The 26,877-nt window shown below is 45.0% G+C and overlaps 1 protein-coding gene and 1 long non-coding RNA gene across 3 annotated transcripts in view; one reads left to right on the forward strand and one right to left on the reverse strand.

Annotated features, from left to right (window-relative positions):
* Nucleotides 1-3,530: 3,530 nt before the first annotated feature.
* LOC141551499 (uncharacterized) lies at nt 3,531-9,511 on the forward strand. 2 transcript variants are annotated; one of them, XR_012484882.1, is made up of 3 exons: nt 3,601-4,090; nt 5,036-5,091; nt 5,549-9,511. It is a non-coding gene; the product is annotated as an uncharacterized LOC141551499 (long non-coding RNA). The 2 variants fall into 2 exon arrangements; XR_012484881.1 differs by lacking the exon at nt 5,036-5,091 and having other exon boundaries at nt 3,531-4,090.
* Nucleotides 9,512-12,681: 3,170 nt separating this feature from the next.
* Nucleotides 12,682-26,877, reverse strand: part of CELSR3 (cadherin EGF LAG seven-pass G-type receptor 3) — a 40,960-nt gene continuing 26,764 nt past the window's right edge. The window contains 10 exon segments of the mRNA XM_074283199.1: nt 12,682-15,606; nt 18,479-19,532; nt 20,205-20,420; nt 20,797-20,970; nt 21,176-21,291; nt 24,761-24,906; nt 24,999-25,115; nt 25,227-25,338; nt 25,894-25,973; nt 26,249-26,361. Of these exon segments, the coding sequence (XP_074139300.1) occupies nt 15,579-15,606; nt 18,479-19,532; nt 20,205-20,420; nt 20,797-20,970; nt 21,176-21,291; nt 24,761-24,906; nt 24,999-25,115; nt 25,227-25,338; nt 25,894-25,973; nt 26,249-26,361 (2,156 nt within the window). The 3' untranslated portion in view covers nt 12,682-15,578.

Raw genomic sequence — 26,877 nt, forward strand, 5'->3', positions numbered from 1 at the left:
GGGGGAGAGCTTTAACTCCTTCCTATCCATCCTCTCTTTCCGTAAAACTCGGAAAGCTGGCGGATCTTAGAGGCAGGTGGAGAGTCAGCAACAGCTCCCAGCTCCCCCATCCCAGCTTGTGGTTGCCCCCATTTGTCCCTCCCAGAGAACCGTGCGGCGGAAACCTTGCAGTCCCTATCGTGCTCCCCAGCACCTGTCCCTCTGGCTTCCCCTGGGACTCTTGTCTAAAAGGTCCTTAACGTACCCACCTGCAGACTTGACTTTTAAAAATACTTTAATAACCATATTTCCACATGTGTGGTACGGAAATGGTGAGGGGTCACCATTTAATAAAAAAAGCTGGAGAGAGCTCTAGAGAAAAGCAAAGTTTATTGTACATTCTCGGGAGAAGGGCGTCCCACCCTTGGAGTAGACAATGGAAGAGAGGAAGCACCTCCTGTGGGCAGGACAGCACCTTTAATCCCTAACGCAAAACGCCCCCTCCCACCACTGACCCTCATCCTCATTGGCTGAGAGTCTTACATTCTAAACGCGAGATCTACCCATGAAATTGAACTTGACCAATAAGTACATAGTTGCCCATATTTGGCTGAAATAGGGAGATGATATCATGGGAGGGGAAGCAATTATGCCCTTGACTCGATGTTTAGAGTCCTTCAGGCCTACTCGAACTGAAGTAGATGAAGCCTTACTCGATTTTCACAACTGTCTTGAAAGATCTCACCTCATCTCGGTCACACATAAATACATTTCTCTTTGTTTTCCTGTGCCCTTTGTGCATTTAAAAACCACTAACCCAACTAGACAGGTTTAAGGCCTCCGGGGCTAAGAAAGAAAAACCTTTAAGAATCCCCGGGGTGGGGCAGCTAGGGGGCGCAGTAGATAGAGCACCAGCCCTGAATTCAGGAGGACCTGAGTTCAAATGTGGTCTCAGACACTTAACCATTCCTAGCTGTGTGACCCTGGGCAAGTCACTTAACCCCAGCCTCAGGGAAAAAAAAAAGTCCTTGGGAAAAGATCATGGTATCTATCTCTGAACTGGGATATACAACTACTTTTTCTTATTTATTTTAACAGCAGATTATTTTGTGTCGGCTTTGAATGAATTCTATCCTCTTGCTAACACATTCATATCTGGGGTGATAATATAAGGTATTTGCAGAGAGCTTTACAGATATTGTTGCATTTTCTCCTCACAACAACTCGGGGAGGTAGGTGCTACTGTTAGCCCTTTTGACGGATGAGAAAATTGAGACAAACAAAGGTTATCTGCTCCCTGTTAAGTCGCTTGCCCAGTCACGTAACTCTTTAAGGATCTCATGCCAGATGGGAATTGAGGTCTTCCTCACTAAGCAAACACAGCAGGGGGGTTGTAAACTTTATTCCCGTTCAGCCAAGAACCTGGAATTTCCATCAGATTTCCCTGTATCAGTGGAAGGTGTCCCCAGGCGCATTAGTTCTTCTGTAAACAGGATTAGCGGCCTAGATTATTTTTAGGATTCTTTCTAATCCTCCATTCAATGACTAGTTGGGAGCAGCTCTCTCTAACCCTCCCCCACAACTCCTTGAGTCTTTGGTCTAGATAGGAAGGGGACCATTCCCAGTCAAACTTTGCCAGTCAGCTGAGCTGTAGAGCTAGGTAGTCAACCGGTCGCCATCAAGCTTTGACCAGGACTAAGGTGATAGTTGCAGCCATATCAGAATAGAGGCTTCTGGGACAAACCTGATCAGGGGAAGGGCCTAGATCTCTGAGAGATAATCTGCCCTTGTCTCTAAGGGTGGGAATTTAGACCAGGATTGTCGAGGAAAGAGAGGAAAGGCCGAGGGCAGGGGACTGATTTGGTTTGGTGTAGAGCAAAGGGAGTTCAGGAAGGGTCAGGCAGGATGGCAGAATGGGTACCTCAGTGTTCCCTCAGCTAAACCCCGGCCCTCTGGCCATACTCCCTTGTCTTCTGCCTCAGGACTATTCCTAGAGACAAAATTAGGGAATGAATCTGGGACCCTCGGGACTTGGGATTTCCCCTTGCAGTGCTTTCAAAAGGTCCCTTCCCCCTCTTGCTGTTATCCAGTGGCTGGGCTTCAGCATCTTAGCACCCAAACCTGTAGGTGGAAAGGGGAGTTGAAGATTGAGGGAAATCAAGGTTCACAGAACTAATTGGAGTAAGAGGGTTCAAAGCCTTCAGCCTTCCAATTCATTTAAAATCCCAGGACTGGACATAGGATTAGAAACAAAACCTTTGGTTGGAAGGGATTCAAACAGAGCTCCACTACCTCCTAAAGCTTCAAAGACATGTAAACATCCATCTACCTAAGCTTGAACGTGTCAAGTAAATTATTTATTATGTTTGCTATGTACAAGAAGTCTTTATGTGTTCCTGTGCTAAAGCAAGATAAAATAGATAACAAGATATATAGAAATTATACATGCTGTGGTTGTGGGGTAATCCCCAAGGGGAAGGGGAAGGGGAAGGCTAAAGGGAACTAGGAAGGATCCCCTACACAGGATGTTCACGATTTATCCACACTGCATCTTCCATTGTTGGGAAAGCTTGTTAGAAAGGGCTTCCTTATATCAAGGCAAAATCTGCCTAGTTACTCTCTAGAGCAGAGTAGAAGTAGCCAAATTCTTTCCAATATCCAATGCTTCAAATATTTGAAGACAACCTGACTCCTCTTCAGTATAAACAAACCCATCTTTCGGTGGATCTAGACACAGGTGGGTCTTCAATCCACTCCCACTCCATCCTGGTCAGCCTCTTCTGCACAAATTCAATTTTAGTAATTTCCTTCCTAAAATGAGGCATTCAAAACTAAACATGATACTCCGGATGTGATCTGGCTAGAGCAGAGAAGCACAGGTCTACAACCTTGACCACACGTTCCTGCTGTTACTTTGAATAATGTATTCCTGGTTATGCTTGTTTTGCTCAGCATCAGTTCATGTAAATCTTTCCAGACCTTTCTACAGTCAGTTCATTAATCAATTTTTTTTAATAGAACAATAATATGCCATTATCTTCATATACCACAACTTAGCCATTCCCCAATTGTTGGACATCCACTTCTTTTCCAATTCTTTGCTACCACAAAAAGAGTTGCTATAAACAGTTTTGCACATGTGGGTCCTTTTCCCTCCTTTATGATTTCCTTGGGATACAGACCCAATAATGGCATTGCTGGGCCAAAGGGTGTGCATAGTTTAATAGTCCTTTGGGCAGAGTAACAAATTGCTCTCCAGAATGGTTGGATTCTTTCACAACTCCACCAACAATGCATCAGTGTCCCAGTTTTCCCACATCCCCTCCAACATTTATCATTGTCCTTTCCTATCATCTTAGCCAATCTGGCAGGTGTGAGGTGGTACCTCAGAGCTGTTTAATTTGCATTTCTCTAATCAATAGAGATTTAGAGCATTTTTTCATATAACTATAAATGGCTTTAATTTCATCATCTAATAACTGTCTTCATATCCTTTGATTATGTATCAATTAGGAATGCCGTGTATTCATATAAATTTGACATCTTTTTTTATAGTTTATAAATGAAACTTTTATCAGCTTTGTGTTGAGGGCGGTAGCTCTTTGGTATTCCTTGTTTGATCTCCAACTGCATTTGGGACTTGGACTTTGATGTGGTCAAACTAGTTTGGGCTATCTGAGCTGGGGGTTTTACAGCCCCCATTCTAATCTGCTCAGACAGACCAAATGTCACAGCAGGGGAAGAGACTTCTCTCTACCCAAAAGATAACAAGAGAATCCTTATCTTATTTACATCACTCTCAGGCTGAATGATTGTGCTCTGGTATAAAAGAGAGAACTCGGGGATCTTCTCTTTGCAAAAATGGACCTTGTACCATGCAGCCATTTTGCCCACCGGCTCTCCGGTGTTCCCATTCTAATCAATAAAGACTATGTTTCCATACAGCATTAAGTAGCAAATTCCTTTGCTGCCGAACCTGCCATTGGTTACTTTGGGGAAGGAAGGAGAGAGAGAAAAGGAACTGACCCATCTCTGTTTAGACCACAATTTACTCCTCATCATTTACTCCTCATCATTTGGTGGCCTGATCTTTCGAGGTAATTTTACTGAGGTAAGCTGGAAATTCTCCTTTTTATAAACGTGGGCAGATTAAAACCAAAATCCCGGGAAGAATAGTGGTTTTAAACTGCGGGGAGCTGAAAGAGCTCTGGGAATCGTTTCATCTGGGACGCTAGATGCAAATGGATTCTGTTTTTTGGGCAGATATTTCCACAATAAGAGAGAAATATTTGTGGGACCTGACAGAAACGTCTGATCAGGTTGTGCTATAAAAGTGGAAATTTTCGGGCTTGTGTAGTGGTAAAAATGGGTCAACTCTTCTCTTTCATACCTAAAGATTCACCTCTGGGATATCTCTTGAGAAACAGGAAAAATTAGGCCTCAAGGATTTCAAATTAAAAAGTCTTATTCACTTCTGCAACGCAGTATCTATATTGCAGAAGACACGGTAAATGGTCAGAAGTTGCATATGTGCAAGCTTTCTGGGCCCTCTACAGGGATCCCAAATCGCGGTTAACTTGCAAGATGTTTCTGCCTAAATTTACTGAGGTGGGACTGGGGAGAGACACTGATCTCCAGCAGAACTTAATCCCAGAGCTGGACTCCGGGAATACTCTGATGCTTAATCCCAGAGCTGGACTCTGGGAATACTCTGATGCTTTGCCCTTCTCAGCTGAGAAGCTGCGACCCTTCCTCCTCACCCAGCTCCCTCCCGGCTCCTAATCAGGTTTCCCAGCCCCAGAGCCTCCACCCTCCTACCCCTCCCATGCAGCCTGACTCTACTACAGCTGCGGCCCAGGACTCTGATTTAGCTATCTCTAAGCCTTGCCTCCCGAGAGAAATGGCCAGCTCTTTGGGGGAAACGCTTAGAGTGCAAAGGTCCCTCCCTTCTTGGGATTTTTCCCACATAATGGAACTTATTGGGGGGTTTACAGCCATTCCTTTTCAGAGCGATCTGTCCTGGGGAGATGTTATCTCTTCTTATCCCACAATACAGGAGATAAGAATGATTTGGGAGCTAACGCCTAAGTTTGCGGCTAACATGACTGGGAGGTACCAGATGGAGGCCCTTGCTATTATTCCCTTCGCAGATTGGGGGGGGGGGGGACTCTGAAGAGAGGAGTGGGGACATAGAAGAGGGGAGTGGGGACAGAGAGGAGGGAAATGGGGATACAGAGATGAGGATCATTGAAGGAATGGAAAAGGGGAATACAAAGCAGGTAGATTATGAGAAGCTTATGCAAGCAGCTGATAAGAATCCTATTAGAGAATTTACTAACCTGCACCCCACTTTTCTAGAGGGGATTGCTGTCATTTCCATGCATTTTTTCAATCAGTCTTCCCCAGATATAAGACTAAATTGGCAGAAATTGGCTCTAGAATCCCCAAAATTCCACTACTCAATTATCAGAAGTCGCCTTTGGAGTATATAGGGATTGGGAGGAGGACGGAAAGGTTGGAGTAAAGAGCAGACAGCAGGCACAGATTCTGGCTACTGCTATTTTCCAAGGGCCCCAAAGTTTGTGCTTCAGATTCCATCAGCCACTGGGGGAGGAATTGCCCGCAGGCTCCAGCCCTTACCCTGAGTACGAACGGGAAGGACACTGGAAGAGCGACTTCCCAGAGAAGGAAAGGACCATGGACTCCAGCCTCACCCCCCAGGCCTCTCCAGACTTGAGGTGGCGTGCCCCTGGACCAGGCCCACCTTCTTCTATCAGCAAAGCCAAGCTGCCCGGGGTAAATTTGGACTTAGCAGGTACACCAATCTCGATTTTTTCATACAGGAAGCCTCTGTTGTTCTACTCCTCCATTCAGATCCTACTCGCCCATCCCCCCCAAGGTACTGGAATTGAAGGAAAAAATTGTTTGGAAACCCTGCCCTGCCTTGCCAGCTTGAGGATCTCATGTTTCCAACTATCACTTTCTATCTTAGCCTACTAATGGGTAGGAATTTGATAAAGGAAAACTAGGAGCTCAGTTCTCTCTGATTAAAATCTCCAAACAATCACCACACTCTCTCACATTCTCTGTGAAATCTGGGAGGAAATAGGAGTTTTTAAGAACAAGGATTAAGAAATTTGGAAATTGGTTAATTACTTGTGATTTTAAATTTTAACCTGTTATACTAATTTGTAAGTGAATGGAACTTGGCAATTTTGAACTGACAAGAAAGTTTTTTCCCTTAAAGCAGTCTTTAGAGCATGCTAGAGTAAAGGCTATAAACCCTTATCTGATCTAAACTCAAGCAGTAGTAAAACCATTTGATTATGGGAAATATAATTTGGCTAGTGTCTTTGCATACTAGATTGTTTATTCTGAGTGTAAGATCTTGGAATTTGTTTGAATATTGATGCATTTCCTGCTAAAAGAGAGATTTGCTAATTGCAGTTAGGCAAACCCTCAGAAAGGAAGAATTTGTTTGGTTTGATTCGGTTTATAAGCTATACAGTGTGAATTTTACAGGTTTTGAAGAAAAAAGGATTGAGCAATTAAAGATTTGCAAGGTATTAGAAGGTATGTTACAAGAAGAAAAGTTTTTAATGGAAGGATGAAAGGAAAAAAGTGTTTTTGAATAGGGGAAGGGTGAGCACATGGAATACTTTTCTCCCCTCCTCCCCCAGGTGTTTCTGCCTTTTTTTTTTCCGTCAAGTTGCTGCTGTAGCAACAAAAGAGTGATTTAAAGAGACTGGATCAAGTTTAGGTTAATTGATTGAATATTTGTTTCTTGATAGAAAGTGGGTTTTATTGTTTGTGCAATATAGCCATAAATGTGATCCATACTAAAAGTTTAATTGCTATTTTGAGAACTTCTTGAATTCTTATGTGTGTTATTTGGACATTTTGTATAAGTTTAAAACATATAAATTTAAAGATTATATTGGGTCATTATGAGATTATTTAAAGAGCCTCAAAAATAATAGTTTTTTTCTTCTTTATCCTTTTGAAAGTGTTTCTGTTAAGGACAACATGCAATTTGGGATATTTTTCCATGTATTGAGTATTTTAAAAGCAATATGAATTGTATGTATAATGCTCATTTATGAAACATCTATTTGAATATGATAATCGTTTAAGTTGTGAAATTATTGAGACAAATTCCTTATTGTTATCAATATAAGGTTATGATAAATATTTAGAATTTATCAGAAATCTGATTAATGGAATTTATTATTGGAGATAAAAATTTTCTTGAACTTAAAGTTAATTAGTTAATGCTTTTTTGGGAGTTGTAAAGCTCCACCCTTTTATATGTAATCATTGTATTCTGAATGCTTGGGCAAATAAGCATTTAGTCTGGTCATCTGTCTGCTACTATTAGAAAACACTAATGTTTTGTTTTAAGGTTTTTAATCATTTTTTTCAATCTGTTTTGGCCTTTTCACATTTTTGCAGCAGTCCTATGGACAGTCTTTCTATCACAGACTTTTCTAACCTTTACTTGTTAGAGTTATGTTTTGTTTTAGATCTTGGGTCAAATTACAGACATTGACTTGCTTCTGGGACCTAGATCAGCTTTGATTGTCAGCACAGCAGACCCATCCCATGGAACGAGAGCCCCCAACTATTTCACAGCCTGCAGCAGTTTTAGAAGAGACAATGGACTGAACCCTGCTTCTAGGGAACTTTGGGCTGATGTGGAGGACTTTAGGAATGGTTGATGAATGACTTTTAAACCTTGTCTGGGTTATTTATTACTGTGTTAAAATTTGGGTTGGGAGTGGTTAAAACTGTGTAATTATTGTTATTCTAAGACAGTGTGGGAGATTAGCTTTGACTTTCTCAGCATTTTCTCCTACTTCTCTTTAATAGATAGGCCATTAGCATTTTACCAGAAGCCCACAGAGGGGATCTGAGATATTTCCCCATTTCCAGGTGTCACCATCTCTACCCTGGATGACACCCCACTTTTAATCTGTTCCTGAGATCTGTTTTCTCTAGGCTTCAAGTTTTGTATTCTCATCTGGACTTCAGAATGGGAAAACTGACGGGACAACTGACTGGGACACCCCTAGATGCCCTGTTGCCATCCCCCACACCTCACACCTCACCTCCTGGCATGAACCCCAAATCTCTACAACCCTTGTCAGCTCGAAGTAGTTAAAGAGGAGTTCATCGCCCTTATTCCCACATGCATGTGGAGGTGACTTGCTTGAGGGGGGAATGAGAGGGAATCCTGCTATTCCAAAGATCCTTGGAGAAAATCTTCCTCAAATAAGAGACTCTGCCCCAAAATTTTTTTCTTAAAAGAATTTAAGAGTTAACTGCTTGAGGGGGGTTATGTTGAGGGCGGTGGCCCTTTGGTATTCCTTGTTTGATCTCCAACTGCATTTGGGATTTGGACTTTGATCTGGTCAAACTAGTTTGGGCTATCTGAGCTGGCCAGGGTTTTACAGCCCCCATTCTAATCTGCTCAGACAGACCAAATGGCATCAGGAAATTCCTTTTTGGGAAGAGACTTCTGTCTCTACTCAAAAGATAACAAGAGAATCCTTATCTTATTTACATCACTCTCAGGCTGAATGATTGTGCTCTGGTATAAAAGAGAGAACTCGGGGATCTTCTCTTTGCAAAAATGGGCCTTGTACCATGCAGCCATTTTGCCCACCGGCTCTCCGGTGTTTCCATTCTAATCAATAAAGACTATGTTTCCATACAGCATTAAGTAGCAAATCCCTTTGCTGCCGAACCCGCCATTGGTTACTTTGGGGAAGGAAGGAGAGAGAGAAAAGGAACTGACCCATCTCTGTTTAGACCACAATTTACTCCTCATCATTTACTCCTCATCATTTGTAATTCCCTTTTAATCTTGCTTCTGTTGGTTTTGTATAAAAACTGTTTAATTTAATGCAATCAAAGTTGTTCACTTTGCCTTTCATAATGTTCTCTAGTTAGTCATAAATTCCTTCCTTTTAGTTACAATTATCTGAGAAATCCATCTAAAATTTTCTCTTTTCTGTGGGTTGCAGATGGCATTTTTTTGCATTACTTGCATTGTTCTTATTCTCATAAATATTTTATGTTCCTATAATTTTCAAGTCAATGTCAATTACAGGGGAAATTTCTATTATTGAGTCACTCCAAAAATACTGAAAATGAAATTATGTGTAAGAAAAAGACGGTTTTTGAGAGAGATTCCACTCTAGAGCATTTTTAACATGGTGGGTATAGTGAAGAGAAATACTACCCCAGCCTGAGAAAAACAATTTGCTACCCTTATTGATGAGGGCGAAACCAGACAGCCCTGTAAAATGATGTAAACAGATTTTTTACATGATTGTACACCCTCTGGAAGCCGGAAGAAAGATTATCTAAAGAATGTACCTTTTCTGATGCAAAACTTAAGTGGCCTTGCTGAGATCTGTGGTGGTCCTTCTAAAGGCCTAACCCTTCAGAAAAATGTCTCTTTGCAAAAGTGATATTGCCTGCCAAGACATCTTGGCTTCTTTTCTAATCAATAAAGCTTTTTATCACAGCCTTGAGTATTGGAAAGAATTTTGCTATGAACCACCCAAAGCTTTGTAGAGAAGGACCACAGATCCATCCCTGCCCCAGACCACACCTTTATCACTTATCTTGATAGTTCATCCTGAGGAGGAGTGTGAAAAGAAAAAAAAAAATAATTTTCCCCAGTGATGAAACTATGACCATGTCATTTTAAGACTCAGCACTGAAGGAAGTTTGAGAGCTCTCTTAGGACCACAATATACTATGGACCATCAAAACAATTTTGAATGAAATTCCCCCAGTTTTTCAGTTCTTTCTTGAAAATGTCCCAGAAGTGTCTGCATGACCCAGCCAGTTGTGCCAAAGAAAGACAGGCATGTAAAGGCAAACGGAATATTCTTTAACATCCCCAAGAATCAGGATGAGGTACTGAAACTAGAAGTGGAAGATAAAATGATTTCACCCTAACTCAAAAGGAGTAGGAGACTGACTTGAGCAAGGCACACAGAAAGTAAGGATTCATACGTATCATATGAGGTAATCCTTTGTTGGTAAAGTAGAGCTGGAGGACCCTTTGTAAAATGAGCAAATAAACTAGAACCTTGACACTGAAAGCCTAGATTTCAGGTAATCTTGAAGAGGAAACTCCAAAATTCTGGAAAATCTTTAAAGGAGAAAACCTCCTTTGACTCTGCCTCAGGGAGGGGATTCCACTCCAAGCACAAAAAGTTTCATATTTGTTATCTGAGTGGGGAAGGCTCAGTCTTGAAACCCATTGAATTCAATTCAAATTCTAACCCTGGCTGAAACCCAGCCAGGAGCTAACCTGGGACTTTACTCACAAGCCCCTTTAGCTAAATCTCTCATTATAAAAGAGCCAAGCTGGAGTCCTCTCTTTGCAGAGGTCCCAAACATGGCAGCCTTACACCTGGCACTGAGGATCTCTGCCCACTGGAACACTAGTTCCAGTGCCCTTTTATCGCTACCTTCAACTTTACTAACTAGATTTTAACTTTACTTCCAAAACCCATAATAAACCTCTTTTTATCAATTTAGGTTTTTGGGCCTATAAATTCCTTTACAGAGGACTCTTGTGCTGCCACTAGACCTCACTTAACTCCGTATCCTTGCACCAAATCTAAAAGGGTTGCAGGGGAGCTCTATTTGACTCCCTGTACCCTGAACCTGCTACTAGACCTCAATTAAACCCTAATTTCATTTAGATATCCCAATTCTAAACCTCATCAACCTCACCACAAATCAGCAGTTGGAAGCATTGACACCATTTATTAGGGAAGGAGGAGAACTACCAGGGACCATATGGGGAAAGAGGTGTGAATAGGAGAAAGTCCTATTTGGATTATACAGCTCTCAGAGTGGAGAAATGGAACACCCTTGCTTCTATAAAGGTGAGACTCAGGTCTCAAGTCCTTTCTGTATCCTTTACTGCATAATTAGAACCCATTCTACATTTGATCCTTCATAAGCCCGAATGCTTTTCAAGGTGACCTTGTGCTATCAGTGGAAAAGTGTGCTATCAGAGGAATGAGTGTTTTTTAACTGACATTTCCAGACTCTACCAAATAGAGGCAAGAAGTTCTTGAATTGTGCCTTTTGTGTTACAAATAAGGATTACTTTACTAAAACTTATCACATGAAATAATTTCTAGCTGCTACCTAGGTTTTTTAAAACATTTTTTTAAATGCTAAACATAATTTCCATTTATTCCAATTAAATAGAATTTTCTTAGGTTCAGCCCACTGTTCTAGCCTGTTGTGATGTTTTTGGATTCCAATGCTAGTATTCTTTATCACCCTGTTTAGTCACTATGTTGAGGGCGGTAGCCCCTTTGATATTCCTTGTTTGATCTCCAACTTCTTTTGGGACTTGGACTTTGATGTGGTCAAACTAGTTTGGGCTATCTGAGATGGCCAGGGTTTTACAGCCCCCATGTCACAGCAGGGGAAGAGACTTCTGTCTCTACTCAAAAGATAACAAGAGAATCCTTATCTTATTACATCACTCTCAGGCTGAATGATTGTGCTCTGGTATAAAAGAGGGAACCCAAAAATCTTCTCTTTGCAAAACTGGCCTTGTACCATGCAGCCATTTTGCCCACCGGCTCTCCGGTGTTCCCATTCTAATCAATAAAGACTGTTTCCATACAGCATTAAGTAGCAAATTCCTTTGCTGCTGAACCCGCCATTGGTTATTTTGGGGAAGGAAGGAGAGAGAGAAAAGGAACTGACCCATCTTTCTTTAGACCACAGTTTACTACTCATCATTTACTCCTCATCAACTAGACCATGGTTTTGAATGTCACACTGCAAAGAAACCTGGAGTCAGATCTGGATTCTAACCTGACAGTCACTAATTCAGCTTGTCCTCTCTCAGCTCCCTAACATTCAGGAATTAGAGGAAATTCTCTTGAAGAATTCTCTCCTCTCTATAAGACTGATTCCACAATTCCAAATTTACCTCTCAGCTTTCGATCATCTACAACTCTAATGAACAAATTTTCTAATGCTTTTTTACCTGGTGAAAAGGTCATTGCAATGTATGGGAATGTCTGCCATCTAGGGGAGGGGGTGGAGGAAAGGAGTGGAAAATTCGGAACAGAAGGGAGTGCAAGGGATAATGTTGTTTAAAAAAAAATTACCTATGCATATGTACTGTCAAAAAAAAAGTTATAATTATAAAATTAATTAAAAAAAAAAGAGGAAAAAATGTCATTGCATTTGGTCAAATCACCTGGATTTGAGTTTTAGTTCTACTAAACTAGGTTGGGACATTGGGTAATTCAGCTAGTTTGGGCTTTTGCTTCTTTCCCTGTACAGTGACAGTTTAGGTTAGAAATCTCTAAGTCTCCTCTAGTTGTTAATCTATTACCCAATGATTAGAGGTGTAAAAGGAGAAAAGTAGCAGAGATTACATTATCAGATATAATCGACTTAAGGGTAAATCCAGCCCAGGAGCCTGGAGAGGGTTTTTCAGGGTGGAGATGACAGAAATAATAAAAGTAAAAATAGTTCAGGATTCCTTTAGAAGGTAAGTTCAGCTTCAAGTCTATCTATCCCTAAAGGTAGGTCACCTCTGTCTTTAGACACCTTGGGCTGCTCCAGCCTTCACATTACGGTAAGAAATCCCCCAGCACCCTTACCCACCCCACCCCCTCCCTTTTCCTCTCCTCTAAACAGATGGAGGCTGAAGCTGATTTTCTATAGAAGTTTATTCCCAACCCCCTCCCCGGGCTTTCACAATTTATACATACAGGGAAGTGGCTGCTGGGGGAGCAGGAGAGGGAAACAGCCTCCCCCTTCTGTGGCTGTCTGCACAATCAGAGACATGATAGGACAATAGAGAGGGCAGAATGTGTAGTGGAAAGAGTGAGGATTCAGGATTTGAGCCCCAACTCTGCCACTTACTAGCTGTGATCTTGGACATCTTTTAACCATCTGAATGTTTCCTCTTCCTGCCCCCCCCCCCCATAAAACCAGACAGTTGTGCTCCATGATCATTAAGTCCTTTCCAGCTCTGAATCATCCTTTCTCCTAGGGCTCATTGGGCCCTGGTTCCCCACTCCAACCTAGGACATAATCAGCAAGGGGCTGGCACAAAGGTGAGGTGAACAGGTGACCAAGAATGTGGCTGAAAAGGGGATTTGGCACTCATAGGTGATGGAACTTTTAATCTCCTTGGCAAATGGTATCCCCCTCCCCCAATTCCACATTGTCCTGCTCAAGTAAGAGGGAGAGCCTTCTTCCACTAAAGACAGACACCCTGTTCCCCACGAGTGAGGGATACGAATGCACTGGGGCCTTTCCAGTGGGGTATGGAGGCAGAGAAGAATGAACTAACTTGGGGCTGACAGACATTTGAGGGAAAGGGCGAGTGCTGAGCCTCCAGCTTAAATCCCCACACTGTTTTTCTCAATCCTTCCCTCCCTCCCTCCTTCCCTCAGTCAATTATAAACAAAGTAACTTGAAGCCCAAAATTCTAAATTGTAAACAAAGTAACAAAATCCCAAAAGCTTAACAATAAACAAAGTAACAAAATTTCAAGTTCTAAACTGTAAACAAAGTCCCATAGTTCCAAAATGTAAACAAAGCACCAAAGTTTAAAATTTCATATTGTAAACAAAACAAAAACCATTTTTTGAAAGAAGTCCTAACAAGTGTGTATCTTCTTTTTAAGAAAATATAGAAGACAGGAAGAATTAAGCCCCAAAGGGCTGTCTGAGGGAGTTCCTGTAAACATAGTCGCCCCCAGTTTGTACCCCATCTAACCATAAACAGCCTGGCAAAGGGGAGGATGGAGGGGAAGGAGAAAATCAAACCCCCTCATCCCAGGCTGTTTATCCATTCCCTCCCCTCCGGGAGGAGAGGGAAGAACTACTAACTCCCCCCAGTTTCAGAGTGTAGGGGTCTCTCCCAGCTTGGGCCATCCTGGAGGACAGGAAGACACCATGGAATGTATAGGAATAAAAGCCTGGCACTCCCTCTCTTAGGGGGCAGAGCCCTTCCCTCCAATTCCCCCTAGCAATCGAGGAAGGCAAGCTTCACTCTGTAAACATTATGTCTGCTGCTTGAGTAAATATTAAACTCCGCTTGGGCCCCGGAGGATTATAAGGCAGTAAATGGTGGGGATGGGGGTTAGGGTGACTCCACAATACATACATACATGTAGCTTAGGACAGGGCCTGGGGAGCGGTCTGTGTTTACCACTTTCTCCACAGGCTGAGTCTGGGGACCCACTGCTCCTTAACCTGATGGTCTGGAAGTAGGGTCCTGGGGCAAGGAGAAAAGTTCTTTCCAGCCCTACCAGGCTCAGGTGTAAGAAAGGCCTGAGGCATGTTCCCAGCCCAGGGAGGAACTACCCCCCTCAGTCTCTGTTCTGGGAAAGAGCAAGCTCTAGAGGTCTGGGTATAGCCCCCCAGGAGGAATTTGGGTCTCAGGCCACTAGAGAAGAAAACAAAATAGGAAGTTACTGTTCAAAAAATCTCATGAACAACAAAGTACACGTGAGCAAAGGGAGAGAGAGAGAGAGAGAGAGGGAGAAGGAGAGGGAAAGGGAGAGGAAGAGGAAGAGGAAGAGGGAGAGGGAGAGGGAGAGGGAGAGGGAGAGGGAGAGAGAAAGAGAGATTGAGACCTCATCTCCATCAGCCTCTCCAGAGAGAAAAGGGGCTGAAGAGGCTTCCTTTGCAGGGGGGCCACCCTCCAGGGGAGACCCCAAAGAGGAGCCCCTCCAGGGCAGCAAAGGAGGGAGCAAGAGAGAAGGACTATAATGAAAAGAACTCTGGAGTTATAGCCAGAAGTTGGGGGTTCAAATCCTGATTCTGACACTCTATAGCCAAACTGTGTGATCTGAATCAAATCACTTTCCCTCTCAATAAAATAAGAAGATGGGATTAGGTGATCAATAAAGTCCTTCCCAATTCCACAGAAATCCTATGGCAAGATGGAGCTTGGGAAGAAAGGTAACGTGGAGGACATAACAGAGGTAAGGGGAAAAGGAAAGACTGATGGGGCTGAAGAAAGGATCATGTGGCACTGGGAGGCAAAAAGAAGAGGATAAATGCTGAAAGCTAGGGCAAAGGAGCCTTAGAGATGGATGGATAGAGACCACAGACCCTTCTAGCTCCTCATTCTGTCCCAACCTAACCACTTTTTCCCAGACCGGACCAGCTCCAACTAGCCCAGGGAAGCTATGGGACAGAAAAGCTTAAAAATAAGGATAGACATCTTTCTCTCTGATTACAAAGGTACAAAATATATATAAAAGTCCTCCCAGGCCCTGGCCCCTCCCCAGACACACACCAGCATGCACACTCCAGCACAGGCAGTGCCCAAGTGTTACAGAAAGGAAACTCCAGCTCGGGATGGGCTGGATGGGCCAACGGGATCTCCTTCTCTCACAAGCAAGAGGGTCTAGACAGAGCAGGCGAGGGGGAAGGGATCCTGGCACCCCAAACTCTCCTCTGCTAATCCAGAGCTGGCAGATGGGAGAGACCCCAAGCTTGTGTTGGAGATGTCTGTGCCTTGCTCCAATCCACCTCCTGCTCCTTTCACTCCTCCCCTCTGCCAGTGTCGGCTTCTCAGGAGTGGCCCTCACTTCTGGTGACTCTGTGAAGTCAAAAAGGTGAATAAAGGTTAGAAATCTCCCAGAGATCAATGCTCATTAGTCAGAAGTGATCAAACAAAGATCACTGATGAATGGCCAGAAGTCAGGAGAAGGACTTATTAGGAAATGGATAAATTAATGGCATAACAATGGGATGAAATGAACCTTCCATAAGAGACTAGGGAGACCTGGGTGAACAGATGCAGAGTAAAAACATCTCTGAAAGACCTAATTAATTTTGTTTGACTATACATGGTTCTAATGGGTCTTGTTTCTGTTGCTTTCTTAATGGAGGGGGAGAAGGTGAGTGGAACAGATTTTGTAGCTGAATATAAAATTGAATTAAAAAAAAAAAAGATAGATTTGAGAATTCTGGTCGATGTAATGATAAACTACAATTCCAGCATACCAAAGATTAGGCGTGCTACCTATTCCTGGCAGAGGTATGAGGGACTCAGACTACAGAATGGAACATATATTTTTGGACATGGCCATTGAGGAAATTTGCTTGGGCTATACATATTTGTGTTCAAGGTTTTCTTTTTCTTTTTTTTTTTCATTCATTCATTCGTTCTTTTTGTTTTATGTTCAATGGCAGGACATTATATGGACCGGAGGTTGAATGGGAGGAGACTGTTAATAGAAAAATGAAATTAAATGTAAAGAAAAGAGGTCAGTGGAAGGTCAAGTTGAATGAAGTAACTGGCAAGTAGACAAAGGTTGGTCAGCTTGCTTCTTGCTGTCCAGCCACATTAAAGACCCTCCTCTAATCTCTCTCATTTTCTAACATGGAAGCTTTGTCACAGTCTATCCCTCATCAATTCACATGGTTAGGTGAAATTATCACTTCTGTAGAGATAGCTCCCAAATATATTTACTCCATCCTACTCTTCAGACGTCTAGGCCTGTTGAATAAATAATAGCTTACACATAAGATCACAAAGCACATGACACTTATTCTATCATGACCTCAAATCAATAAAAATACTCCTATGCATGCAACATGCCCTAATTGAAAATCATTATCCCAAACTTAGCCCTTTTCTCAACTTTCTGTTAGGAATATTACCTTCTTTCTAATCACCTAAGCCTGAAATCTCCAATGCATCTCTACCCTCCTCCTTTCCCACTATATTCAGTAATTGCCAAGTCTTAGCTATTATACTTTCAAAATATTCCCTAAAATTATGAAACTTCAGAATGAAAAGGAAATTCAGAGGGCATCTAGTCTAAACTGTTGCAAACCAGAAATTATCTCTATACTTAATCTTTACTTGAAGACAACCTCCCCCCTCTTAACCAAATCCCAAGATAGTCCATTTTTCCCTTTGGACATCCATGATTATTTGAAAATTGTTCCTTCTAATGAACCGAACCATACCCCTGCTCACAGTCCCCTAATATCATCTATTCACTGCCTTTTGGGGCTAAACAGAACGATTCTCATGAAAACTGGAGAGGCTGACCTGGAATACCTCTACAGCATCCCCAAAAAGTGGTCATCCAGTTTTCTCATGAAGGTCTCCATGAAAGTAAGCCCATTTCCACCCCAAGCAGCCCATTTCCACTTTTTATGGGCCTGATTTTTAGCCAGTGTTTCCTGCACTGAGCTCTCTGCAATTTTTCCCTTATTACTCATAGTTCTCTCTGGGGATAAGCAGAGAAAATCCAATCCCTTTTCTGCAAAACAGCTCTCCATTCCCCTGTAAGCTTGCTCTTCTAAACATTTCTAATTCATCCAACTATTCTCCTCAGATGAAATCTTATGGCTTCTTGGTCATCATCCTCAGGACAGACTCCAGATGGCTCACTGACACAGTTATTGAATATCTTTCTTAAAATAGCTCTAAATGCACAGAGCCTGACAAGGGCAAGAGAGCAACCACCTCCCTTGGTCTGGAGGCTGTGGATCTTAATGCAGCCTACAGCTCCCAGAGGTTTTCTGTATTGCCTGGTCTCACGACTGGTTCCCATGGAGCTTTAACCCCCTTACACCCCACTCAACCCCCATTAGATTTCGAGGCCTTTTTGAGTTACAAATATGTCCTCCAATATATTAGCTATCCCTAGATCAGCTCTCTGTCACCTAGGAATCTGAGCCTTTTATCCAATTCACTGATAAATATGTTGCAGTATGGGGCCAAGCATGCATTCCCAAGGTACTCAGCTAAAAATCTCCCTTCAAGTTGTCAGAGAAACCCTGCTTGGGATGGGGAGATTCACCCGGTTTCATGTGTACCTAATAGTATCAGTATCTAGCTCTCATCTCACCATCTTGTCCACAAAATAAGCATGAGTGATTTATATCTCTCCGCCACCATCACCTGAATTTGAGCCCTCATTTCCTCCAAAAGACTACTATAATATCATCTTAATCAGTTTTTCTGCTTCTGCTCTCTTTTCCTTCTAACCTTCACACAGCTGACAAAACACTCTTCCCAGTGCATCATTTTTATTTATTATTTCCCTAATTGAAAATCTTTGGCAAACCCGTTTCCTTAGCCGGAAATTCTCAATACAGTCCCACATTCACCTCTTTCTCCCTTTTGTACAGCATATGGGGGCAGCAAGGCTAGACTCCCTCAGTCACTGCCGTCCAGCTGCAATCTGAACATAGAACAGAATGACTTACTATCGATCATCTGTTAATTAATGTTTCAAGTGTGTGTCTTGTCTGTTTTAAGAAAGTCATAAGGATTCCTTGTCGTTCACTTGTTTCCCTGCTGGCAGCATTGAGGCTTGGGCATATATGCCCACAGCAAAGCATCTATCTATAAAGACCTTTTGGAGGGAAGGATGGAAGAGTGGATGGGTAGCTGTGTGGGATGGACAGATGCACAGAGTGGCTCGATGGTCTCTCAGTCCCTTACTTACTCTGAGTCTGGTGACAACTCTGAGATACTATGGGATGTAGCTGAGCGAGGTGTGGAGTGCCCTGGTGCTGAGGCCGTGGCAGAAGGCGTCGCGGTGGTGTGAGGGCCTGAAGGCGTACTGGAGGACTGCACAGAGGAGGAGAGAGCTGAGGAGTTGAAGGAGGCCAGAATGGAAGACAGGATGTCTAACTGTTCAGTGGAAGGAGGCCTGCTTGGACAAGCTGCCACATTCTCCCGTGAGGGGAGCCGCCTGGAAAGGGGTTCCAGGTTCTCCCTTGATGGATGCCGACAGGGCCTCATGTCCAGCTGTTCTGGAGAGTTTGAGCTCCTAGCTAAACAATCCAACTGTTCCCGAGACCTCTGACTCGTAGGCAAGAGCTGGTCTCTAGAGCCCCTGAGATGGGGCAATGGGCTTGGCCACTCCTGAGATGCCCCAGAGTCTAAGGGCTCCCGGGACCCAAACCGGGTGGCCAGGGCATCCAGATGGTCCCTGGGTGGCTGCCTTCGAGGCAGTGTGCTACCCCGGAACCTTGGCTCAGAGCCACCAAGACAGGCTTCTAGATGTTCCCAGGAGCCATGTCGGCTGCTGGAGCTCTCCAGATGTTCCCGGGAGCCATGGCGACTGAGAATGGTCTCCAGATGCTCCCGGGAGCCATGGCGACTGGGAATAGTCTCCAGATGCTCCCGGGAGGCATGGCGGCTAGGGATGGTCTCCAGGTGTTCCCGGGAGCTATGGCAGCTAGAGACCCTCTCCAATTGTTCCCGGGAGCCATGACGGCTAGTGGAGTACGTGGGAAGAGGGGCAGCCTCCTCCAGTTGTTCCCGAGACATCTGCCTACGAAGCAGCAGATCCAGCTGTTCCCGAGAGGAGTAGCGACTAGTTGGCTGGGAGAGGCTACCCGTGCCAGAGTAAATGCGGCCATAGGAGGCAGCTGGTACTGCCCGGTGGCCCAAGGTAGAGGACCGGTACCAGGACAGCTCAGGAGCACCTCGAGCACTGGTGGAAGGCAGCCCATGGAGAGCCAATGGATATTGCAACCGGTTCTTCAGGATACCTGAGGGTGGGAAGGGTATAAGCTAATTGCAGAGAACAGGACATATATGCCAAAGAGACAACAGGACTGAGTTCAGAAGGTCACTTCAATGGATGAATGTCTAGATATCTATCACTCCCTCAAAAGCAACTTGGAAGATGACACTTTCAGGGAATGGGAAAAGAGGTTCCAGAGGTATCAGGAGAGAGTCGCAGACATCCTCGGGGGAACATCTGGTAGGGTACCCCAGAGGTTTCTGAGGAAGGTATCTTAAAGCACTAAAGAGGAAGGTCTGGGATTCTAAGGGGATGATTTTAGGAGGAATTCTAGGAGGAGAATTTGGGATGAGAGGACTCAAGCAAGTCTAAGAAATCCCAAGAAAACCTAAAAATAGTGTTTCTACCTTTGTTTGGAAGCTGATCTTGAGAGGAAGGCTGTTACTAAGAGTATAAGGAGCTGGGAGGAATCTGAGGGAGTTCCTAGGGAAGGACCTAGGTGTGGGCCTAGGATCCCATGGGGAGAGTCTCCAGAAGGGCACCAGGGACAAATCTTGGAGCCAATCCGCAGGAATGCTGAGGTAAACAGGAAGGGAGGTCTGGAGCAGGGCTCAGGGTCACAGAGGATGGAGTTGGTGGGAGACGAGGATGGAGTTGGTGGGAGACGAGGATGGTCTTGGGGGCTCGGAGCTCTCACCTTTTCTCTGCCGCTGGGTGTGGCCAAGCTGGGCGGTGCCCATTGTGTTCTCATCCCCGCTGGTCAGCGCCAGCTCCATCTGGTTGTTGTTGGCTGCGTCCTTGCTGGCGTCCAAGCCCAGGCGGCGCTCGGATCCCCAGGTCTGCAGGGAGCAGGGGTGCACCTCGCAGTCCCCCAGGGCTGGCCAGTAGGACAGGAGGTCGTTGCCATCCACATCTGCAGGCAGGAATCTGGGTTACTCTCTGACTGACGCTTCTTCATGACTTCTGACAGGCCCCCCAGCTGCAAGAGCAGCTCAGCCGAGGGAGGCCAGGCCAGGGAGGAAAAAGGGGGTCCCAGATAGGACGGCCACACATGCAGAAAGGTCATGGATCCAGAGGGGCCGCCCAAAAACTCTACCAAGAGTCATAGAGATTGATGGGGGACAGGGGAAGGGGAGGGGACATGTGGGAGAGGAGAACTGGGATGAATAACGGCTTGTTATTATAACTGATCTGAAGAAGTACAGAGGGTTTTATGAGAGCATCTGGTAGTCAATGGTATTATCTCTGGGAGGCCTGTGGGAAACATGTAAAGGGAGGTCAGAGGTCACCTTTGGGAGTGCTGCTGGCTGGGTGAGTAAGGAGCCGTTCGCTGTGGGCCGCCCGTCGAAGAGGGTGCTGGAATCGGCCACGGGGCCGGACATTATCCTCACTCTCTGAGGATGGGATGGACAAGCTTCGATCTTCCTCCAGGGACAGATCACTGTCTGAGTCTGAGTCCATGCCTGAAGGACAGTGGACATCAGAAGTGACTAATTGAGAACAGGGACTTGGAAGATCAGAAGAAAGAGAGACTGATGGACAGAGGTACCAGAAGTCTGAGAAAAAATGACTCCTAGTGATGCTTGGATTCTCTCAGGTCTGCTTTTGAGGGATGAGCACTCAGAATTTCAAAATGCTTCTGGAGCCAGCCATTCCCCAGAGCCTTACCTCCCCCAGCATCCCGATGGAACATGGCAACATCCAGGTCTGTGGGCCCACCATGGGCCAGGAGGCTCTGGTCAGTGTGGTCGGCAGTTGAGCCATGTTTTGCCAGAACATTCTCCCTAGAAGACAGACAGAGATGACAAGTCAGGGTAACTCTTGTTGTGACATTATTTACATACTGTTTTAAATATTTCTCATTTTTAAAGCAAAGATCTTATCAGAGAATCCCAGAATAATCTCAGCACTGGAAGGAACCTCTGAGAGCATCTGCGCCATCCCATGTCTAAGTAGGAATCCTGTTCTCAACACTCCTGATAAGAGGTTATCCAATCTCTGCTCAAAGCCCTCCCTAAATCAGAAAATTTGCTATCTCCTTGGGCACTCCATTCTACTTTGGGTCAGCTTTGATCGTTAAAAAGCTTTCCTTCCATATCAAGCAGAATATTGGAAGAAAGTTGTGAAGTCAAATAGTATTTATTAGGTTCCTACTACATATCAATCACTGTGTCTTCCTGGATATTCCCCTAAGTCTTCTCTTCCCTAGGCTAAACATCTTCAAGTGCATTTATTTGTTTTTAATATTCATTTTTTAGGTGCTCTAGCACCAGTCCTGAATTCAGGAGGACCTGAGTATACTTCCTAGCTGTGTGACCTTGGGCAAGTCACTTAACCCCAGCCTCAGAAAAAGAAAAAAAATTTTTTTTTTTTTTTTAAATTCTAAATTCTCTTCCTCCCTTCTGCCTCTCCTCCACCTGCTGAGAATGCATATCTCCAAGTCTTTCAGGTTTCTCTCATATAGAAACATGACCATCCAGGTAGGTTTCCCTCTAAGCATACTATAGCTTTCTAAGATAAGATGTGGCACACAGAACTGAACCCCCAAACTCCATATGGATGGACCATACAATAATATAATTTTTTTTTAAACTTCTGAGAGCCTGTCATTCTCTACAGATGCTGTTCCAAACTTCCTATTTCTGATCCTGTGTCTGAGTCTGAAGCTTCGCCCTATATACCTTTCATGGGATAACCTTACTTCCCCTCCTCCTAAAAAAGATTGAAAAATCACTTGCTATGAGCTCTTTTATCACTCGAATCTTCTTCCAAACTACTATAATTTATGACAAAAAATGCTATCCATTTTCAGAGAAAAAACTGATGGAGTCTGAATGCAGATTGAAGCATACTATTTTTACTTTTGATTCTTGGGATTTGGGGTCAGTTTTCTTTTACAACATTGCTAATGTGGAAATGTTTTTCATGATTACACATGTATAATTTATATCAAAATGTCTGCCTTTTTAAGGAGGGAGAATTGGGAACTCAAAATTTAAAAAAAAATGACTGTTAAAAAAGTTTTTGTTTACATATAATCAAGAAAAAGAAAATCCTATAGTAAATCTCTGTCCTTTCTCCAGATTAAGCACCTCATTTTGTTCCAGCCCTTCCCATCTCATTCTAGGCTTTGCTTTATCCTTCTTTCTGTATCATTTTTAATCTCTCTCTTTCTCACTAGCTATTGGTTCCTTTCCCTTTGGAATACCTACCGATAGGTCCAGGCCTCCCTTATAAAAAACAACAACAATAATTCACAATTCTTCCCTGTAGAGCTCATTATCCTTTTAAGCTAAAATTCTGTTTTCCTTTACTGCCAGATTTGTGAAGAATATTATACTATTGTACCCCTTCTCTGTCTCTTCTCAGCTCCTTATGGTTTGGCTTTCATCCCTGCCTCTCTAGACTTCCTTCTTCCTAATCAACAATTCCAAACAATTTTTCAGTCTTCAGCTTCAACTTCCCAGGATTTGACACATTGACCTCTGCCTCCTCCTAGTTTTGGTGTCTTATGTCTGTGTCCATCAGTGAGACCTCAATCATCCTCTCTACAGAATTTTCCCCTTGGCTCACAAACATAAACAGGTCACTCTGACCCTCAAAATCTTTACTCTGCTGCTCCTCCCTTACAGAAAGGTGTGCCCTCTGTGGGCTGTGACTATGTGGGTAATGCATCCACACAGCAGGAGATTGGAAATGTTCTCTGACTGGGAAAGAATGGGCTAATGAAGGACACAATAAAAGACGGGCAGGGAGTGTTGAAGAGATTTGTGTGTGTTTGTGTGCTTGGACATGCGGGTGCACACACACAATGAAAAAAAATCTCTGCTTGGCTTTTTCCTGAAGTAAAACAACATCCAGGAAAAATGCCAATTCCCTGCCTCCAGCCTCCATTCTACCAGCCTTGTCAAAATAATCGTCATAATGCGCTTTGATGACCTCAAAGACTCCGGCAGCTCCCCACCCCTTTCCTGCAGAAATATCGGTTCTTACTCTGGAACTCAAAGCCTTCCTTACTGGGGCTCTCTTATCGTTCCCTTTGTCCACTCTTTGTGACTCTGATCTTGAGAGTCATGGCTAGGGTCACCTGACGCCCCGTCCCCCTCAACTTCTGTTGAAATCTTCTTCCTTCAGCTTCTGCCACTGTGTGACTTTGGGTAAATCACCTCGGAAGCTGAGCTTCAAATATTAACCCATAAAGTGGAAGTGATTCTCACACTACTTTCCTTAAAGGGGAATTATCAAATGAGATTACATGTGTACAAGTACTTTAAAAGTACAGTATCAAGGTTGGCCAGATGGGGCAGAGGACAGAATACTAGATAAGAGTTCAAATCCAGTCTCAGATACCAAGTAGCTGAGTGACCTTAACCTCACCTGTGAAATGGGTAATAACAACACTGCCTCCCAGGTTATAGTGAGGTGGAGTGGGATACTTGTGAAGCATTCAGCCCAATGAACGGCACACAGTAGGCGTCTATGACTGTTAGCTGCTGCTGTTGGAATGATTGTTACTTCCCGGGATGGTTGTGAGGATCAAATGATTCATTCAGTGTTTCACAAACCTTAAAGAACTACATAAATGCCATCTTCTTCTTTTAGTTACTGTTGTTGTTATCATTGCTATTGTTATATTTCAAGCCACCTGAGAGGGGAGAACGTCTTGTTTTTCATCGTGGTATCGCAGGGCCTGACCCCGGCACACTCACGTACACTGAACAGGGCTGGGGGAGAGGGGGCTCAGGTGAAAGCTGTGCCGGACCCGGCCACGGTAGTTCCTTCAGGTGACTGACCTGGGCCTGCTCTCTTTAAAGCGGCTTTTCCTCTTCTTGTCTTGGACAGTAACAGAGTCCTATCTTATATATCTGATGGTGATTTGAGGCTTACCTCTATAGTATTAATCTGATCCTCACAATAATCCTAGATGAGTGGTAATGCAATTATTATCATCCCCATTTTGTAGATAAGAAAATGGAGGCCCAGAGATAAGGCACTTTCTCTACAATGAGGATATAAAGCCTCTCAGGCTCAGGTCTCAGGCTGAGCTAAGGGGGCAGAAGAAGACTTTTCACATTCTGACCAGGCGAGCTACCCGGGCCCTTCCTCAGGGAAGCCAGAGTAAAGATTGCTGGTCGCCTAAGGGATGGGAAGAGGTGGCCCTGGATAGTCTTCCAACCCTCAGCTCTGAAATCTCAGAAAGCCTCGGGCTCCTCGTGGTCCTCGCCCGCTAGGCCAGCCCTGCCCCTGCCGTACCTGAGGAGGCCGCCTCTGCCCCGCTGACTGTCCTGCGTCCTGGCCGACCGCGCGCTGCTGACAGAGGACACCGTGGAAGCCCCCAGAGTGATCCGGATGAGGCCACTCTCCTCAAACAGGGCCGTGTTGTTGTAAGCCCCGGGGCCCTGTGAGGGAGCCCAGTCAGTCAGGAGCCCCAGCCCTCTCCCCTGCCCACCCCACACGTGGCAGTGCCCCCGGTGCCCCGAGGGAGCCTCACCGTGCCCGGGGCCGGCCTGGCCTCCTCTGTTCCCGCTTTCCTGCCCAGACAGGCGGAGGCCCAGGCCCCTCGGGTCTCCTCGTTCAGGACGCAGAACAGCAGCAGCACGGCCGGGCCCTGTGGCAAGTCGGTGGGTAAAGGGACAGTAAGTGGAAGGGAGAGGACGGGGAACAGGAAGGCTAGCAGGGGCCGCTGGGATGGGGGCGGGGCACAGAGGCGCAGGGTCACCTGAAGGCCGCAGAAGCCGGCATGGAGGTAGTGGAAAGCCAGGACACTGTGGTTGACTGCCAGAAGACCGAAGAGCCAGGAGGCACTGATGAGCAGGAGCAGCAGGAAGGAGCTGCAGAGGGCCACACAGACAGGCAGGGAAAGACAGAGACGAGAAGAACAGCATGTTTAAAAAGACATCTATAAGCCAGGCCAGAGAGACGAAGGGAAGGAGAGAGGACGACAGAGAGATAGCGCCAGGGAAAGAGGTCAGCGTGAGGACCAAAACCAGGCAGGGGTGGAAACAGAGCGACAGGCAGAGATGGGGATGAAGGAGTAAAAATAAAGATGGGGAGAGAAACAGAAACAGAGAAGGGCAGAGACAGAGACAGGAAGCAACAAAGAAAAGAAGGAGAAACACGCCCAAAGCGGTGGATTCTACCAGTGCAGTTTCCTTCCCAGAGAGGCGTCTCTAAAGAGAAGTTGAGGGGGCGAGGAGGAGCGTGGGCAGGGCAGGTGAACCCTTTCCTAAATCACAGGTCAGACAGCTTCCCTCCTGCCCTGCTCCCCTCAAACGGCCTCCACAATACATTCTAGGCCCTGGTCACACTTGTCATAGCCTCTGGACAGCCTAGCATGGCTCGGTCCAGACCCCCACTGCCCCACCCACCCCCTGACATCAACTCACAGCACAGACATCTTCTTGGCCTCCCTCTGCCCAGGGGAGCAGGACATTCTCGCCACCAGCAGGAACAAGACCCCATTCATCTGGACGTATAACAGGCAGAGATACGGGGGAGCAGAGACATGGCGGAGGCAGAAAAACAGTGACCAAAGAGACGTGGGGGAAAGGGATGCGTAGGGAGAGACGTTCAGACACACAGGTTGCGGATGGCCACGCAGAGACGGGAAAGAAAGAAACAGAAAAGTTGGTGTCTTTTCTCACCAACCCCCAAGGCCCCCAGTGTCAGCCTAGGCCCCAGGGGAGGGGTCAGAAGGAAGGACGGAATCAGGGTTGGGGCTGGGGTGCTTCGGAGGCTCACCGAGATGACTAGGACGATAGGACCGGCGAAGCTCCAGACTAGCTTGTCATGGATGGAAATCCAACAGAAGTCTGAGTTCCCGTAGCCCCCAGGGTCCAAGCCTACTGCAAGACCTGGAGAAAAGAGGGCTTAGAGCAGGAAGCAACTCCCTCCCCACAAGCCCTGATAGGCTGACCATTCAGTGATGGGGCAAGATGGGCATGAGAAACCCAGTGGGACCACACCCACTGCCCCACTACACTTGGGGGGACACTTCTTCCTCCTTCCCCATGAAGGGAGAGGGGAGTTCAGACATCTCAGATTAAAGTGGAAGACTGAGACCAACCCTGACCAACCTATTACTTTTATGATCAATAATCACAATGGATCAAATGAGCTTTATCATTTGGAGAAACCTGCCCTAAGAATAACACTATCAAGCAGATAATGAAAGGTTTTTCATGTCCATCTATCAGATGAAAAAACCAAGGCTCAGGGAGGTCATGGGATTTAGGATCCAATGCCCTTGTTTTAGAGGGGGAGCTTATCCACCTGCCTCAGGGGAAGGACAGCCAGACCTCAATGACCCTTTCCAAAGGGCTTTCCTCTCTCCACGTTCCTCAGCTGTTCTTCCATGCCACTGAGAGTTC

This window comes from Sminthopsis crassicaudata, chromosome 1 (genome assembly GCF_048593235.1).
Source record: "Sminthopsis crassicaudata isolate SCR6 chromosome 1, ASM4859323v1, whole genome shotgun sequence".
Classification (NCBI taxonomy): Eukaryota; Metazoa; Chordata; class Mammalia; order Dasyuromorphia; family Dasyuridae; genus Sminthopsis; species Sminthopsis crassicaudata.